We start from the raw sequence: 17126 nt of genomic DNA on the forward strand, positions 1-17126 counted from the left end.
ACTCACACACTCATAGACACACACAGTCACATACATACATACATATTCACATACACAGACACCCCCCTTCATAGATATACACACACAAACACACACACTTTCACACACATTCATAGCCATACACACACATACAAATACACACACTCACAGACACACACAAACACATACACTCACACATTCATAGACACACACAGACACACACCCCTTTCATAGATATATACACACACACACTAACACACAAACACACATACTTTCACACACAGACATACACACACTCACACACACACTTTCACATACAGTCACACACACACACTCCCACACACACACTCAGACACACATAGCCCTTCACATACACACACACACACACACACACACACACACACATATATATATATATATATATATATATATATATATATACATATACACACCCACACACAGATATACAGACACACACACACTCACACACAGACATACAGACACACACACTCACACATGCACTCTCAGACACACAGATACAAACACTCACAGACACACACACACAGTCAGACATACACACAGACACACACACACAGTCAGACATACACACACACACTCACACACACTCAAACACTCAAACACTTACACACTCACAGAGAGAGAGAGAGAGAGAGGGAGAGAGAGAGGAGAGAATAATTCTCAGAACAGACTGTAGAGACAGACACTAAGGTTAATAGTTTAGGTCCAGTCCTCGTTACTTGTGCCAGGGTTGCAGAGTGAATGTACCACACAGACGCTACCATGCACCTGAATTTGTTCTGGGCCGACTGCGATTCTTGTCTCACTCTCCATCACCGTCTTGAGGATGAGAGCAAGCAGAGGCCTTCGTGCAGGAGGGGCTAACAGGCTAGAGCAGGATTATCTTGGGAAGGTTGTTGACCTAGCCATGCTTGCTCAGTTGTTCTTGGGGCCTGGATTTTGAATTTATAACATAAGCTTTGAGTGGACAGAAAAGGGGAGCGGTCTGACAGACCATGAGAGCTGGTTTCTGATACATTCTTGGAACAGGATTCTTTCCCAAGTGCCTGAAACTATTTGTGGAAGGAAAAAAAAAGTGTGTGTGTGTGTGTGTGTATATATATATAGTGTGTGTGTGTATGTGTATGTATGTTTCCCCTTTTTATTTATAACTGTTTAGTCTTGCTCCAGACATATGGTGTTTCCCTTGGGAAAATGTTTTAATCAAAACATTCTCAAACGCAGGCAACAAAGAAAGGATGAAAATTTCTACACTGTAACAGTTTAAAATGTAACATGTTTATATGTGCTTATATAGGCATATATATATATATATATATATATATATATATATATATATATAATCTGCTTTTTGCTGGTCAAATAGAGCTTGAACGTTTACAGACATGTTTTTCTTGTATCAACCGTAAGCTCTTTGGCGTTTGCTCAGTATGGTTTCCTTTTTTCTTAGGAGACACACAGTTCTGGTTGTCATCAGGACCCACGCTCTCTGAGTCCTGGCAGCCGCGCTCCGTGGACATTGAAATCGCTGCTTATGCACTGCTGGCACACACGCTGCACCATGTGTCTGAGGGAATCCCGGTTATGAGGTGGCTCATCCAGCAAAGAAACAGCCTGGGAGGTTTTGTATCCACTCAGGTGAGAGATGATAGATTTTTTTCCCCTGAAAAAAAGATAATTTCTAATATCTATGAAAAGCATAGCTGCCTTTCATAACGAGTTCCGTACATTAAATGAAAGGCTTAACATGGTAATTTTAGTGCTTTTCTTATTTGAGCTTCATATCCAGTACATAAAGATTTTATCGGTTCTCCATCTTTATTAGCTATTTTGTGTCTGCGGTAACTGACGTAAGCATGTTGCTCAGGTCTGTGTGGTAGTAGTTTGTTAAGCCTCTTGCATACTCCTAGCAAGAGACCCCCAGAGGACCGAGAAAGCAGTCTTCTCTCAAGAAGAGTGAAAAATTGTGCAGCAGGTTCCCAAATGTTGCCTTCACTGTTTTCTTTGGAGATCTTGCTGGATACTTCAAGAAAAAAAATGCATAACTATTTTTTTTTCTCAACAGGATACTGTTGTGGCCCTGAAGGCATTATCTGAATTTTCAGCCCTTGTGCACAAGGAAAATACAGATATCCAACTGACCGTCACAGGGCCTGGCATACCAAGATCCATACACTTCCGGATTGACTCCCAGAACCTCTTTCTCCTTCAGCAGGAAGAGGTGAAGACAGGGGTGGGTCGTTTAAAACCTGCGTAGATGGTTCTTTATTCTGGAATACTGTTTTAATTTTTCTTTTTAGAGTCAAGTTTAATTCACTTCAACAAAGAGTTCTTCCCAGAGCTCCATAGAAAGGTAGAGACAGGCTGTCCTGCTTTTGGTTGGATTTTCTTTACTAAGGAAGGGTGGAGGAGATGGGACCTTTGAGAGAAAGAAAGATGGGCAGAAGAGAAGATATGAACGCTTTCCCAGTGGGAAGGAGTGATACCTACTGAGTGTCAGCGTTGCATGGACATTGTAGAGGTGCTCCTGCAGTTAGGCCTCAGGCCAAGCCTGCTGTCCACAGTTTGACACAGAAAACTCGCAGTGGAGACAAGTGAGGGATGGTAGACCTGGGGTTTAAACCCACTGGCTCATATACTTATTCTTTCAGCTGTATTTCCTGTTCTCTTAGTACAGTGAGGATTGGGAGTAGGATTATTGTTATATGTTAATCAATTAGTTAGTTAACTAACTAATTATGTAATTAATTGGTTTTTCAAGACAGGGTTTCTCTGTGTAGCTTTGGCTGTCCTGGAACTCACTTTGTATATCAGACTGGCCCTGAACTCACAGAGATCCACCTGTCTCTGCCTCCTGAGTGCTGAGATTAAAGGTGTGTGCCACCACTGTCTGGCATCATCATCATCATCATCACCACTATTATGTTTTTTTTTTCTGGTAGCATAGAAGTCACTATGTAGTCCAGGATGGCCTCGACCTCATAATTCTTTTCTGCCCCTGCCTCCAGGATGTTGGGATTAGAAACACGTACAGTCATTCTTACTTTAAAATACAATAAAAGATTATGCTGCCAGATAGGTGAAGAAGGAGTCATGACACAGGAAAAGAAGGCTAGAGCTAAGCATAGTGATTGTGTTCATGGTCGGCCCTGATGAAGGGAGGTCGGGGAGACATGCTTCAACTCCAACAGGGGAGCACTCTGGTCAGGAGCACGGATTGTGCCTCCCCAAAGGCTTGGGGGGAAAGAGCTTGGAGAACACTTCGCCCGGGTTACATGGTTGATGCAGACAGAGCCTTTGATCATTGAGACCATGCAGAGCTCCCAGCATTCTCCAGGACTACCTCTGCTTCTGGTGTGGGATACGGCACAGAACTCGTGCTACTGGGAATGATCTGTCTGTGGCAAATTCGACTCCCTCACTTTCTCTCTCTTACCTTTATCAGCTTACAGCGCTAGATCCCATCACTGTTAATGTTTCTGCACATGGCTCGGGATTTGCTATTTGTCAGGTATGTCTGTGTGATTGTCTCTTTGTGTGGTGAAGTATGACTTCTGTTAACCATCCTTTGCTAAGCCTTTAACTTAGACAGCTTGTGTGAGGCTTTTAATGAGGGCTGGCAAGATGCCTCCTGGGATAAAGGTGCTTGTTGCCGAGCCTGAGTTTGATCCCTGGGATGCACATAGGGAAAGGAGGAAGAAAACCTACTTCCCCATGTTGCCCTAGATATGTTTCCTTCTTTAATAAGAAGTATTAGAGATGTTACTAACTAGAGCATAAACTAATTATTTGTATTGGCAATCTACTTGAAAAACATCTTTTAGAGATTGCTTGCTTTTTGAAGTTTAAGTTGAAACCCACCAGTGTGAATTATACAAACAGTCGGGAAACCCCCTCTTTTCCTTTGAGACATGGTTTTACTATGTAGACACAGCTACACATTGTAGCTCAGGCTGGTCTCAAACTTGTGATCCTCCTGCCTCAGTCTCCAAGGTGCTGAGATTTCATGCACGTGTCACCTTGCTTGGTGCCTACATTTTTTGTTGTATTTGAAAACACAGTTAAAACATTATAGTGTTGAGGGCTATAGGGATGGTTTGGTGGTTAAGGGCAAAGGCTGTTCTTCCAAAAAGACCAAGTCCCAGCGCCCATGTCACGTGCTCACGGTTACCTATAACTCCAGCTCTAGAGGAATCCTGCACCTCTGGCCTCTGTGTGTAAGACTATACACACACACACACACACACACACACACACACACACACACACTTAAAATTTCAAATGAAACTAAAAATTTACATTGCTAGTTGATACAATGTGAGGGCCTGAGAATAAATATGTATTTTATTTGTAACTTCTTAATATTTATCTAAGAATATGAAGGTCAGTATGGCTTCATAAGTTGTCTTGATACATTGTGTTTCTTTAAAGTAAAACCTCATGAAGTAGCAAATTAAAAAATTAGAGCATGACTATATTATGTTTGATGCCGTGATGCAGGAGGAAAATGCTTACAAGTCTACTTTGGAAGGTCAATGAGTGCTGCAGTTAAAAGGGAGATAGCATGAAAAGCACTGATTAGAGTAATCGTACTGAAGACCTATATAGACTGTAGAGCCTTTAAAGTAATCTTAATGGAAATCCGGAGAACAAATGACAAGGCCTGAGTGGGAACAAACCAAACAAGCACTTAGAGGGTAATAAAATGGCTACTAGAGCAAAAAGATATTCTTTTTTTTTTTTTTTTTGGTTTTTTGAGACAGGGTTTCTCTGTGTAGCCCTGGCTGTCCTGGAGCTCACTTTGTAGACCAGGCTGGCCTCAAACTCAGAAATCCGCCTGCCTCTACCTCCCGAGTGCTGGGATTAAAGGTGTGTGCCACCACGCCCGGCCGCAAAAAGATATTCTTAAAAGCCTTCACTAATGCTATTTGGTAGTAGTTTTTAGCATGACATTTTCATACATGCAGACAACATATTTTGATCACAGTTACGCCCTTAGTTACCCACACTTGTCCCGGCCACCGTCTCTCCCAGTTTGCTCCCCTTTCCAAAAGGGTCCAACAAAAAGGACTTTTTAAAAACCCTGGTACAGTTACTTTAACTGAGAGAAAGAGCATCTTCATTGGCTTTCTGTTGCTGTGATAAAACACCGTGGCCAAAAGCAACTTGGAAAGGCAGGGTTTTATTTGACTTACACAACTCAGTGTCAGACCATCATGAAGGAAAGCCAGGGCAGGAGCACGGAGGCAGGAACTGAAACAGAGGCCATGGAAGACTTCTGCTTACTAGCTTTCTCCCTTGGCTTCCTCAGCCTGCTTTTTTTTTTTTTTTTTTTTTTTTTATACAACCCAGGACCACTTGCCCCGGTTAGCTGGCCCCCCTCACGCCAATCATTAATGCCCCTCCGAGCTGCCGCCTGGCCTATGTAACCTGAAGACTCAGCTCCTCAACTGAGATCCCCTCCTTCTAGATGCCTGGTTTGTGCCAAACTGAACCGAGTTAGGCAGTGCAGGTGTGATGATTGCTCAACAGGGAAGACACACTTGGCCAAACGGATACGTTTTGGAAACTGCCCAATAGTTCTCAAGGTTTTTGGAAAGGATGATTTATTTATTTTTGGTGCACATGTGCATGTGTATGTACGCGTTGGTGCACACGTACCTCTGTGCATGTGAGGAGGTCTGCTTTCTCTTTTCATTATGGGTTCCAGGAAAAGAGTTCAGCTGGTCAGGTTTGCACAGCAAGCGTTTTTATTGGCTGAGCCTTCAATCTGGCTCCCTAAGATTATTTTGCATGATAGTCAAGACACAGGGAGCATCTTAAAAAAAAAGGCAAGGAAAAATAATTATAGTGAAATGAAATGTTTTTTTTTCTCCAGTGAGAATAAAAAAATAGGAAATAATTTATGTGGTTCTATATGAAGAACCACGGGAAACTCTTATTCCCAAGACTGCTGCTTGTTGCAAAACATAAATCCAAGAGTAACTATGCAGCACTTTTTAGACAAAATTGGAAACTTAGTCTTCTTAAATCACCACATTTGTTGGAAGCACTGCGCTGGCTGGAAGCTATTGATGGAGGTTTGAAGGACACTGGGAAACACAGACCTTTTGGTCAGATTGGTCACTAGTTGATGTCTGTATCAAAATTCAGAAGACAAGAGAGAGGGACTCATAGGCATTTCTCACGAAAGAGGGAAAATGTAAAAAGCTCAACCACCCAGAAATAAGAATTGAGATCCCTTTTGTGAATATTTTTCTAAGATCTCTGGAAAGAGTGCAAAGGGAGCTCTCAGGTTTGCAGTAAATGTTTACGTACCGGGGCATGAAAAGTCTAAGAGATGATGAATACATTCTTTTGAAGTTGTGTGAATAGACAATTGAGTTTTACTGTTGGCTCACTCTCAACCCCTATCCTTATAGATAGATGCTAGCCATTGCTCTAGTGATAAGCATAGCCATCTTGCTTGATGACACTAGACTCTTAAAGGGACAGCTTCATGCATGGAAAGGCAGATGCTAATGTTAACAGATAGTTTTTGGATGTTAGAAAGCTGCTCTTCAATTGCTCTGGGGACAATCCTAGTTAATATTATACTTAATAATTAATTGTTGTAGTTTGAAAAAAAAAAGAGACTTGGAAAATATCCAGAGTAACACACTCAGAAGGAGCAAGTGAATGAACTTGTATTGTGGCAAAACAGAAAAATTAGATTTGAGGAGAGGAGGCTTAGCAAGAGATAGTTTAAAGTGCTTAAATACAGTAAGAGTACCAGATGTTTGCTTCTGAGGTGTGCATGGGTCATGTATACATTTCAAGTAGAATTAAAGGGAAATTCAGTATTACATAGTAATATCAGGTTCTATAATATCTATGATATTCTGTTTCAAAATACGTAGATGCAGGAAATATTTAAAAATTCCATTCTATTTGGGATGAGGCAGCCTAGAGAAATTTGAGCACATTCCTAAGCTTCTGATTTGGGGAAGCTTTGAGAAAGACACTGGTCCTCACATTGCTCTGCTGTTCCCATGGTACGGTTCATGCCACAGCTAGGTACAGAAGATGCATGTGCTGAAAAAGACTCCGTTGACCTGTCATTTATTTTAACATATTTGAAAAATGGTTTATGATGAAATCTAATCTTCAGCATTTGGACAGGTGGTATTTGAATTTGACCTGTCTTACTGGGAGTTCTGAAGTTCCATTTAAATAGCAAAGCTTTAAAAAAAATAGCAAAGCTTAGAAATTACTAAATTAATTACACATTAGTCAATGCTTTCGAGAAGGTTGTCTGTAGCTTTCCTTCCCCCCCCCCTTCTTTTTCTTACCTACAAATATCATCCCTAGTGTTCTGACATTACTTTGGTGTATCACCTAATAATTTTCTCAATAAAAATGACAAACATTTACAAAAGCATTGGATAAGGATGCTTACTTTTTTGGCTGGTACTTTTTTTAAAAAATAATTTAAGCACAAATTTAAAGTAATTTAAAAATAATTTTTAACCATAACTTTAATTGGTTTTATTACAAAAGAATTATTACCTACTATTTAGACAATTGCAAACAGCTTACTGCTGTTAATTTGTCACATATGCTAAGTTTCATGTAGATAGAAATTGAGGTGGTTTAATAAAGAGGTGGCCGTCATCTCTCTGATGTCTATAACTTCACTTAAGCTAATTGAAACTTTTTTCTATTGCAGCTTAATGTTGACTATAACGTGAAAGGTTCAGGTTCTTCTAGAAGACAGAGATCTACCGAAAATCAAGAAGTTTTTGATTTAGACGTCATTGTGAACAATGAGGACGACATCAGTCACCTGAATCTGAATGTGTGCACAAGGTAGGTATCTGTGAACGGATCCTTTAAGAAAGTAGATTTCAAGGCTTAATTTGTATGGTTGTCAAGTGGGACCATTGCAGGAGTCCCTATTAAGAGATTTCTTTTATCAGTGCTCCACAGATTTCATACTAGAAGTGCAGGTAACTATGTTTAAGCCCTTCTTAGGTCGGCCAAAAATGTTCACAAGTTTTCTTTGTATTTATAACAAATTCGGATAGAAGTAAATAAATTCTTTAAGATTATTTTATTTTATTGAGGGAATCTGAGAAAGCCCTGAGCGAACATGAGGTCCCCTGGGGCAGGAGTTACAGATGGTTGTGATCTACTTTATATGTGCTGAGAATTGAACCCAGGTCCTCCATGAGAACAGCCAGCCAGCACACTCAACCACCTAGCTAGCTCTCCAGCCCCTAAAATGTTCTTGTTTGTTGATTCTTGCTGGGTTTAGGATACATACATCTCAGTGAGAGCATGCGTGGGGCATGGTATGTATCAGGAATTCAGAGAACTACTTTCTGCAGTTGATTCTTCCCTTACACCTTGGGTTCTATGGCTCGAGCTCCAGTTACAAAGCTCATTTTTGACCAACTGAGCCATTTAGTCATAAAGTTTCAAACAAGGAAGTTGTTTCTTTCCCAGTGCCAGTTGTGGATTACCCTCCTAGGAGTTGATGGTGGGAGAGGTCTCAGAGGACCCCAAAAGTAGGCAGGCTATTGCCATTACTCTTGGCTGTTCATCAGAACCAGATGGTAAGACCCTACTGATGAAGACATCACACATTCTGGTTACAGGATATAGAGAAATGGAGGTGGACGAGCTGGGCTTCCAGCTCTCTCCTTCCTGGCTAGTGTTCATTCTGAGGGAAGGTGCTATGTAGGGTGTGGGGGTAGAACACTCACCAGTGATCTCTCCCTGCTGTTGATCCTGTGTATTACAATTCTAACCCACCAGGCAAGATGTGCCCACTGATGTGATAATGGTGCAAGTATTTGGGGATAACTAGACACTTTATGATGGTATTTGAGGCCCACTCCAAGTGAACCTAGTCAAAATCCTGGGGTGGTTGATGATAAAGATATAACCTCATAAAACTTAAGTCTAATTTAGGAAAACTGTAAAATATTGAATCTTATTTAATGTTACAAACGGTTATTTTCTTGTTGAAATAATTTCATTTTGGTTTCAGATTTACCTTTAACTCTTGGTCCAAAATTTATAACAGCATACACATCCAGAAAAAAAGAATAGTTATTTTAGATACTGAAAACACTCCACTTTAGAAGATTCTGGTCTTGGGTAATTGTGTGCTAGTAACTGAAGCTTCCAGAAGTGTTCTTAAATTGGTCTGTATCTAGAAGCACTTGAAAATCTCATTTCTGCAGAAATGCTCATCTCCCAGTAGAGCTGTGCAGCTTTCTTCTCCAGCCTGTTACTTATGCTTGTGCACATGATTTTGAGAACAACCAAGAGAAAGCTCTTAAATCCAGAGGCTTCATAAGCTTTCCTTGGTCAGTCTGTCTTCTCACCCCAGCATTGCTTGGTGTTGAGAAAGAAGTGACTTTCAAATGTTCTGCATCTAGGATGCTCCTTTCAAATATCTCAAGGCATTTCAATGATGAACTCAGCTTGTTGTTGGGCTGGAAGCCACTGGTGCTCTATGAAGGTTATCTCTGGGTGTTGATCTAGGTACTCAGCTTTCTTAGTTATTTACTACTATCTGTTGTACCTTTGGATCTTGTCATTTGACTGAGATGAAACAGCCCATGTGTTTGCCCCATTCCCCCTTCCCCCTCCCCCTTTCTTGAGTATTCTGACCAGCAGTTGGGGCTATTTGCATTTCTACAGCAGGAAAGGAAACAGGACTTTCATTATTCTTTATTTAACTTTGTAACTGGTCTCTATTAAAGAATGAAAACATCAAGATATTATTATTTACTATCATAGGAGGGACCTATATGTATCCCAAACCTATATGTCAGACATTAAACGAAATCTTTACATGCATCTCCTTTAGGCCTTACTAGATAGTTCTAGCCAGTCAGTAATTCCACCCTTGCTTTTCTCTTGATTGGTTGATTGATTGATTGATTGATTCATTTATCAAATACTGGCTGAGTATCATACCTCTGTGTCTCAGACTGGGACCTACACAGAGAGGCCAAGTGACACCTCTCTTCATCTGTTTTAAGCAGCCGAAGTTGGTACTGCCAACTTTTGAAAGAATGCCAATGTTTTGAGAAATATTTAGTTTAGAACCAGTATAAAGTGCCATTAGAACCCATTGAATGGTTATGCACTGTCCCTGCTACAGCCTGCAAGCCGAGCCTTCCTCATTGCATCCTATTCAAGAATCCACTTATAGCTCTCGTTCCACTTGTCACCACAAGTTATAAAACTACCACAGCTAGAAGAAAACGTGTTCTAAATGTTCCTATAGTGAATTTTAGTTGTGCTTGAACAGTGTTTAGAGCAATATTTGGAAGACTTAAGTTTTACATATAGATCATGTGTTGAAGTTTTTCCTAAAGGTTTTCTTTTTCTCCTTGTGTCTTCCTTTGATACAGTCACTTGGGTTCAGAGAGGACAGGCATGGTCCTTATGGAAGTGAACCTTCTCAGTGGCTTTAGTGCATCTTCAGATTCAATTCCTCTGAGTGAGACCCTGAAGAAAGTGGAATATGATAACGGGAAACTCAACCTTTATTTAGATTCTGTAAGTAGTAAGATGTTTCATAAACCTTTATTGTGGAAGGTTCTGTGTATGGTGTTTAGAAGCCTATTAAGTATTAGATCATCATTTCAGCTTTTTTTGTTTTTGAATGATTTTGATATGACAATCAGATATTTTTTTCTATTAAAAGACCTCACTGGGGCTGAGGAGATGGCTCAGTGGGTAAGGGCTCTTTCTGTACAGTGTGATGGCCTGAATTCCAGTTCCCAGGACCCATACAAAAAACTGGGCATGACTACACATGCTTGTAACCCCATCATTGTGGAGGGCGAAAACAAGAGGATCCCAGGGCCTCCTGGCAGTCAGCCCAGCTCCAGGTTTAGCAGGAGACCCTGGGTCATAAGAATAAAGTGGAGACTGATAGAATAGAATGTCTGGTGCTCTTTTCTGGCTTTCATATGCATGGGTGAATCTACACCGCCCCCACCAAATACACATAAACCACATATACATACACATACCATGGATACACTCACAAGTTTAAAGAAAGATATCACTGTGTGAGAGTTACTATTAATGATGAACCCGAGGAAGGTCTTTTTATAAAGAGCTGAGTAAGTTTTTATTGGAGTATTATGTATATATAGTATACATATATATTTGCATATATATTATACAGTCATTTGGAATATTAATTTTTTGTGTGTACATTTGGTGTGCATGTGCATGTGGAGTTTATAAATTGACACTGACTGTCTCCTCCATCACTCTCCACCTTCTTGTTATGAGTGAGGATAGCTCAGTGACCCTGGGGCTTATGGTTCATGTAGGCTGGCCTGTCAGCGAGCTCTGGGGATTTGTCTGTCTTCGACTCCTGAGTGCCAGATTGCGGGAACATGGTGTCATGCTTGGCTTTCTTATGTGAATTCCAGAGATCTGAATTTAGGACCTCTTGCTTGCAGAAGACACTTCACAGAACCCTCTCCACTGCCCTGATAAGCAGTTTCTTTTTAAATCGTTTTTCCTTTTTGATTAATTTTTATAATCGGACAAACAAGGCGAAGGGTTTGATTATGGCATCTTCATTTGTATATAGAAATGCCCCTACGGCCCTGCTCATTCTAGCTAACACCCTTTCTCTCTCCCAGTAGCCTCCATTTCTGCTTTCACTTCACATATATTCCATTACCCTTTCCCCACATTAGGATCCTTTGTGCCCCCACCCTCTTCATGTTTTCCTTCCTGGTTTAGTGTCTCACACCCCATCCTGTGCATAAACACGTGTCAAAATTAAAATCTAGGCTCTTCAGTTGAGCGAAAGCACATGGTATTTGTTGAGCACTCTGGGTCTGACTTGGTTTAACACAACACTTTCCAGTTCCATTTCTTTTCCTGCAAATACTGTGATTTAATTTTCTTTCAGGCTAAACGGACCTTCCGCTGTGTATGTATGCCACACATTTTCTTCATTCACTCATCTAGGCTGCTTCCATTTCTTTGGGGTTATGAATAGTGCAGGAAGAAACATGAATGGGTGGGTTGTGGTTGAGTTAGAGTCCTTTCAGTACATACTCAAGAGTGGCATAGCTTTGTCATGGAATATTGTGTATATGTGTGTGTGGTGTGTATGTATTCAGATAATATATACATATGCATACATGCACACACACACACACACACACACACACACAGATATCTATATTGATTTCCATGATAGATGGTTTACATTTTCACAGTTGTAAATCAGGGTCATTTATAGAAATAAGTGTCAGTCCCTCACGAGCTGTGGCATGCATCCCTTCCCTGGGGTCTCTCTGGAAGGCTTCCATGGACTGGTCCTTGTCTGTAGACTTAGGCTTCTCTGAATCATTCGCAACAGCTAGAACTGCGATGCACTGCCCAAGACACAGATTTGGGTGGTCCCAGGAGCAGGCTAGCTGTCTACTAAATGATTCTGAATCTCAAGCATCCCCTTTAGTAGAAGAGGACTAAGAACCATTCCTATGCTATTAGTGTTGTTTTGGAATTTAAATAAGAAAAATGTATAATAAGTTCTTAACTATACTACCTGACATTCAGAAATTCTCCCCAGATATTAGTTTCTATTTATTTCCTAAAATGAAAGAAAAATTAATGTCTCAGATATTTTTATGAACACACTGTGTGCCAGCTTCTTCAAATCATTTATTTATTTATTTATTTATTTATTTACTTATAGGTAAATGAATCCCAGTTTTGTGTTAATATTCCCACTGTGAGAGACTACAAAGTTTCAAATATTCGAGATGGTTCAGTATCTATAATGGACTACTATGAACCAAGTAAGTGGATCTGGGGTTTCTAAGACTTTGGGAATCAAGGCAGGCATTTGACTCATTTAAAGTGACATCTTGCAGGGTTAGTTTTGTGGGACAGTTGGTTGGAAGGAAAAACGTGTGGATGGAGGAGATGCAGGCGGCAGGCTGTCTGTAAATGAAGACTACTGACAATTTATAAGGCTCACGCGGCATTCTTTAGTATAGGTAGGAACGTTAAAAAGGGATATTCTACCTATAGTGTTTATGAGTGTGTTTACGGTTTATGCGATAATTACAAACTTCACAAGAAAACCAACAGTGTCTAGTTATGTTTAGTTTCCAAGTTTTTGTTTCTTTCCAAGCCCCTAGTGTGTCTGACCCCTGAGGTGAAGGGGGATTCCACAGGAGTGGAATAATACCGTGGGGTTTAATTCTTCACCAGGAACTCCAGGCAGACTACCAAATTAATTAGGAAAAGTTGAACTCAGACTGAAGCTGTGTGAGGGGGTAATTGTGGCTAGAGTTTCTAATATTAAAGGTTTGTTCTGCATAAGTGCTCATGGTACTTCAGGAATATTGGAATGCATGAGAAGGGCAAACATAACTGTGTATCAGGTAATTGCAGGTAATTTCATTTGAAATAAGGTGAGCCAGCTCACTGTTCTGGAAATGCTTGATAGAGTACTCCAAGGTATAGAGACAAAGGTGCAGTGCCAGGTGGTTCTCTCTCCTGGGATTAACCCCACCCACTTTGGTCCTTTGCTTTCAGCTGTCATTGATGAGGATTCCCCCAAGGTTTTGTGGGATATTTGAAAGAGAGGTGTAGGACCTTTTTCCTAAGGTGAAGGGATAGAATATACTGTGGGGACCTAATAACAGTCCCCTGCTATCCAAAGTATTATTTAATCTAGTTGCAAAAATCCCACAACTCATAGTCTTTAGGTGCATACAAAATATTTTAAACACTTAAGAAATGAAAAGATTTGCTGGGTGGTCGTGGCGCACTCCTTTAATCCCAGCACTTGGGAGGCAGAGGCAGGTGGATTTCTGGGTTCGAGGCCAGCCTGGTCTACAGAGTGAGTTTCAGGACAGCCAGGGCTACACAGAGAAACCCTGTCTCGAAAAAAAAAACAAAACAAAACAAAAAAAGAGAAAAGATTCAAGGTATATGTATACAGATTTTATTATATATAATATGTTGTATGCCAAATATTTAATGTATACATTACATATATTTATATGTGTTTATATAAATACATACTTTGTGGAAAACAACTTATTTATGAGGGAACTATTTTACAATGAATTTAAGAAAGATAGTAAAAATCAAACCTACTAATGTTTTTTTAAACTATCTGAAAATACATTTGTAATATTGAAGACAATCTTTAAAAAAACAGGAGAAAATAAAAAAAATTATTAGAATTATAAAACAAAATGTTTAGTTTTTCAGTGAGCTTTTTATAACGTGATATGCACCTTATATAGTCTTTAAAATAGCATTGATAGTATAAAATGTACCTCAAATTGATGGATTATAAGTTAGTACGCATTTAGTTTTTTAAAAACATTGAAACAAAGCTGGTTTTGTTTTGGTGAGTTTATTATATTGTGATAGGCTATTTATGCGGTTTAAAAATATCAGTGTGTGCTACGAATTGTCCCTGGTGTGAGCAGTGTTGGCTAGTGTGCCCCTGTCTAACATCAGGGGCATAGATGACTTCCTAGCATCTTTAGAGTCTCTTAGTGAAACCTGGGTTAGACACTCTTCCCAGGGATCCTAATGGAGTAGAAAATATCATCCCCAAGTAAGCGCTTGAGAAGATGAAACGAATCAAGCTTTAAAATTCTCCCCGCTTCAGTTAGAGATTAGTGTGTGCAGCTGCCGCCAGTTCACTGCCTTTTAATGCTGGCCAACAGCTTGTGGATGACTTGGGCTGAACACATTGTTTCTTGGCGTTTGTTTACAATCTGTGCTCCTCCCCCCGCCCCCGCCCCCTTTTGAGCACTGCATTTGTTCTGGTAAAGAAAAAATAAACCATGTGAAGACTAACCACCTCATGATACCCTTATGCTCAGCAAGATCACTGTTCCTCAACAGAGGAGACGTAACCTGGATGTCTGCCTCTTTAAACAGGGAGACAGGCAGTGCGAAGCTACAACACCCAGGTGAAGCTGTCCTCATGTTACCTCAGTCCAGACACCAACTGCAAGTCACACACGGACGGAGCCACGGACTCCCTTCGACGTTCTTCGAGCCTTCTCGTCTTTTGCTCCATCCTTCTGTACTTTGTGCAACATTGATTATGATTTATTTTTCAAGGACTCCGTCTAAAACTAGCATTTCCAGAAAGTCAAGTGTGATTGTTTTCTTTCTACAACTGATGATTGCCTCTGACGGTTCTGAAAATCAATTGTTTCCCTTTCTTGGGGGGCCTGGGGAGTGTAACAGGCCAGAGCTTGTGTAAGCACGTAAAACAATTCACCCAATCTTTGTGTGGAAGATGACCAGGATGACGACGCCGTGTCTCTTTATATCTCCTTCTCTAAGAAAGTTTATTAGATGCATTTGTTTTTGCTAGAATAAAAATGTTATTTTCTATTATTCCTGTTTTGTAAAAGATGTGAGGGGCGGGGGCTCTCCTGTATCCAGTCCTTCAGCATCTGCCCTGGTGTCATCGCAGCAACAGGAGGTACTTTGCTCTCTGTTCCTTCCCACATCTGGCCTGACTCTGCTGTAGGCCCATCCCACTGTCTCAGTGAGACTCTCTGATCAGCACGCTGACTCTCTTTTAGAATGTAGGTAGTAAGTTTTAAAAAGTAAAATGGTCTTTTTCTGCTGCAGCTCTGATGACATGCCCCAGACTTGACTCTCCCCAATCTCTTTATAGAGAAAATTTCCTGTCTTAAACATTTCCTGTATCATGCTGCTGTATCACACTGAAAGTTGCCTTCAAGGGTTGCTGGGGTGTTCTCTTCTGTCATGGCGACAGTCTCACTCTGACCCTGCTTCAGGAGTGCAAGCTGGAGAACCCTCTGACATATGCCCACATGACTTGGCCTAGAAGAGCTCAGTCCAGGAGACACTCTGAACCGAAGGTATGAGGAATATTGCTTTGTGTCACAGCCTACCCATCCCCCTGGGAAACAAGCTGAGCTTGAAGACCTCAGAGAGTCAGGACACAATTCTGCCCGAAGTTCGATAGTGCTGGTCCTGGCTTCTGTTCAGTCTCTTCCAGCCACAGGGTCTGGGTATTGGGCTGTTTGGTGCCCAGTGATGCTGTAAGTCATTAAGAAGATTCTTGTGTTCTCAGTCAAATTGATTCTGGAGTATGGGATTTATTGGTTGTTGTTTTTTGTAAGCACTTAAAGAAATATTCTTTCCTCATCTCTTCATTCCTTCTCTCCCTTCCAGCGATCCCTTTTGAGTACCCTGAAATAGGTTACATATGTAAACATTCAAAGATTAAAACAAATCAATCTAAGAAGTGGTTTAATTTTGCTCTTTAATTCTGTGTTTTACTTTTCTCTCTCAAATGGATATATAATTACACAACTCTAAAGAGTTTGCTTTATAATATTTTCATCTATTTAGAAATAGCTGTGTGACCAGGTGAACAAGGGCCAGGATAAAATGACCAGACTCTTTTCATAGGACAGAAAGAGCTGGAGGAAAATGAAAGAAGCTGAGGGGAGACACTCGAAATCTTCTGCACAGAAGCAGGCAGGGGCGACCACTGATTGACAAGTAAGCAAAATGCAGTGGGGTTAGCAGTGGCTACCAGACAGGTACATTCCCTGTCGGCTCATAGGTGTCATATAATATAATATAATATAATATAATATAATATAATATAAATCTATATATATAATATAATATAATACAATATAATATATAGAATATAATAGAATAATATAATATAATAGAATAGGTGTCCTGGGTCTGTGGTGACAGATGATGGGTTGGGTACAGAATGGATGGAGGTGGGCAGCCACTACCTCTGCAGGTCCATTGCCTTGGTTCAAGAAGTGTGCTGAACTTGGAGCAGGTCAACAAAGAAAAAGAAGAAGAAGAAGAAGAAAAAAAAAAAACCAAACACAAAACAGCTGTGATCCAGTTGGGATGGTGTACAGGGACCTCTACACACTGTCAGAGCCCAGTGAACAGGGACCTCTACACACTCAGAGCCCAGCGAACAGGGACCTCTACACACTGTCAGAGTCCAGTGAACAGGGACCTCTACACACTGTCAGAGTCCAGTGAACAGGGACCTCTACACACTGTCAGAGCCC

The 17126-nt window shown here is 40.6% G+C and overlaps 1 protein-coding gene across 2 annotated transcripts in view; it reads left to right on the forward strand.

The window, feature by feature from the left end:
• The window catches only part of Cd109 (CD109 molecule), a 103865-nt gene extending 87541 nt beyond the window's left edge, over window positions 1-16324 (forward strand). The window contains exons 27-33 of one of the 2 annotated variants that reach the window (XM_021172854.2): window positions 1469-1656; window positions 2084-2239; window positions 3464-3529; window positions 7727-7866; window positions 10431-10578; window positions 12755-12857; window positions 14971-16324. In XM_021172854.2, coding sequence (XP_021028513.1) covers window positions 1469-1656; window positions 2084-2239; window positions 3464-3529; window positions 7727-7866; window positions 10431-10578; window positions 12755-12857; window positions 14971-15137 — 968 coding nt within the window. In that variant the 3' untranslated portion in view covers window positions 15138-16324. Of the gene's footprint in view, window positions 1-1468; window positions 1657-2083; window positions 2252-3463; window positions 3530-7726; window positions 7867-10430; window positions 10579-12754; window positions 12858-14970 lie in introns of both variants that reach the window. The other variant, XM_029482122.1, reaches the window with a different exon arrangement.
• The last annotated feature ends 802 nt before the right edge of the window (window positions 16325-17126 follow it).

Source organism: Mus caroli, chromosome 9, assembly GCF_900094665.2.
Source record: "Mus caroli chromosome 9, CAROLI_EIJ_v1.1, whole genome shotgun sequence".
In the NCBI taxonomy this organism is placed as follows: domain Eukaryota; kingdom Metazoa; phylum Chordata; class Mammalia; order Rodentia; family Muridae; genus Mus; species Mus caroli.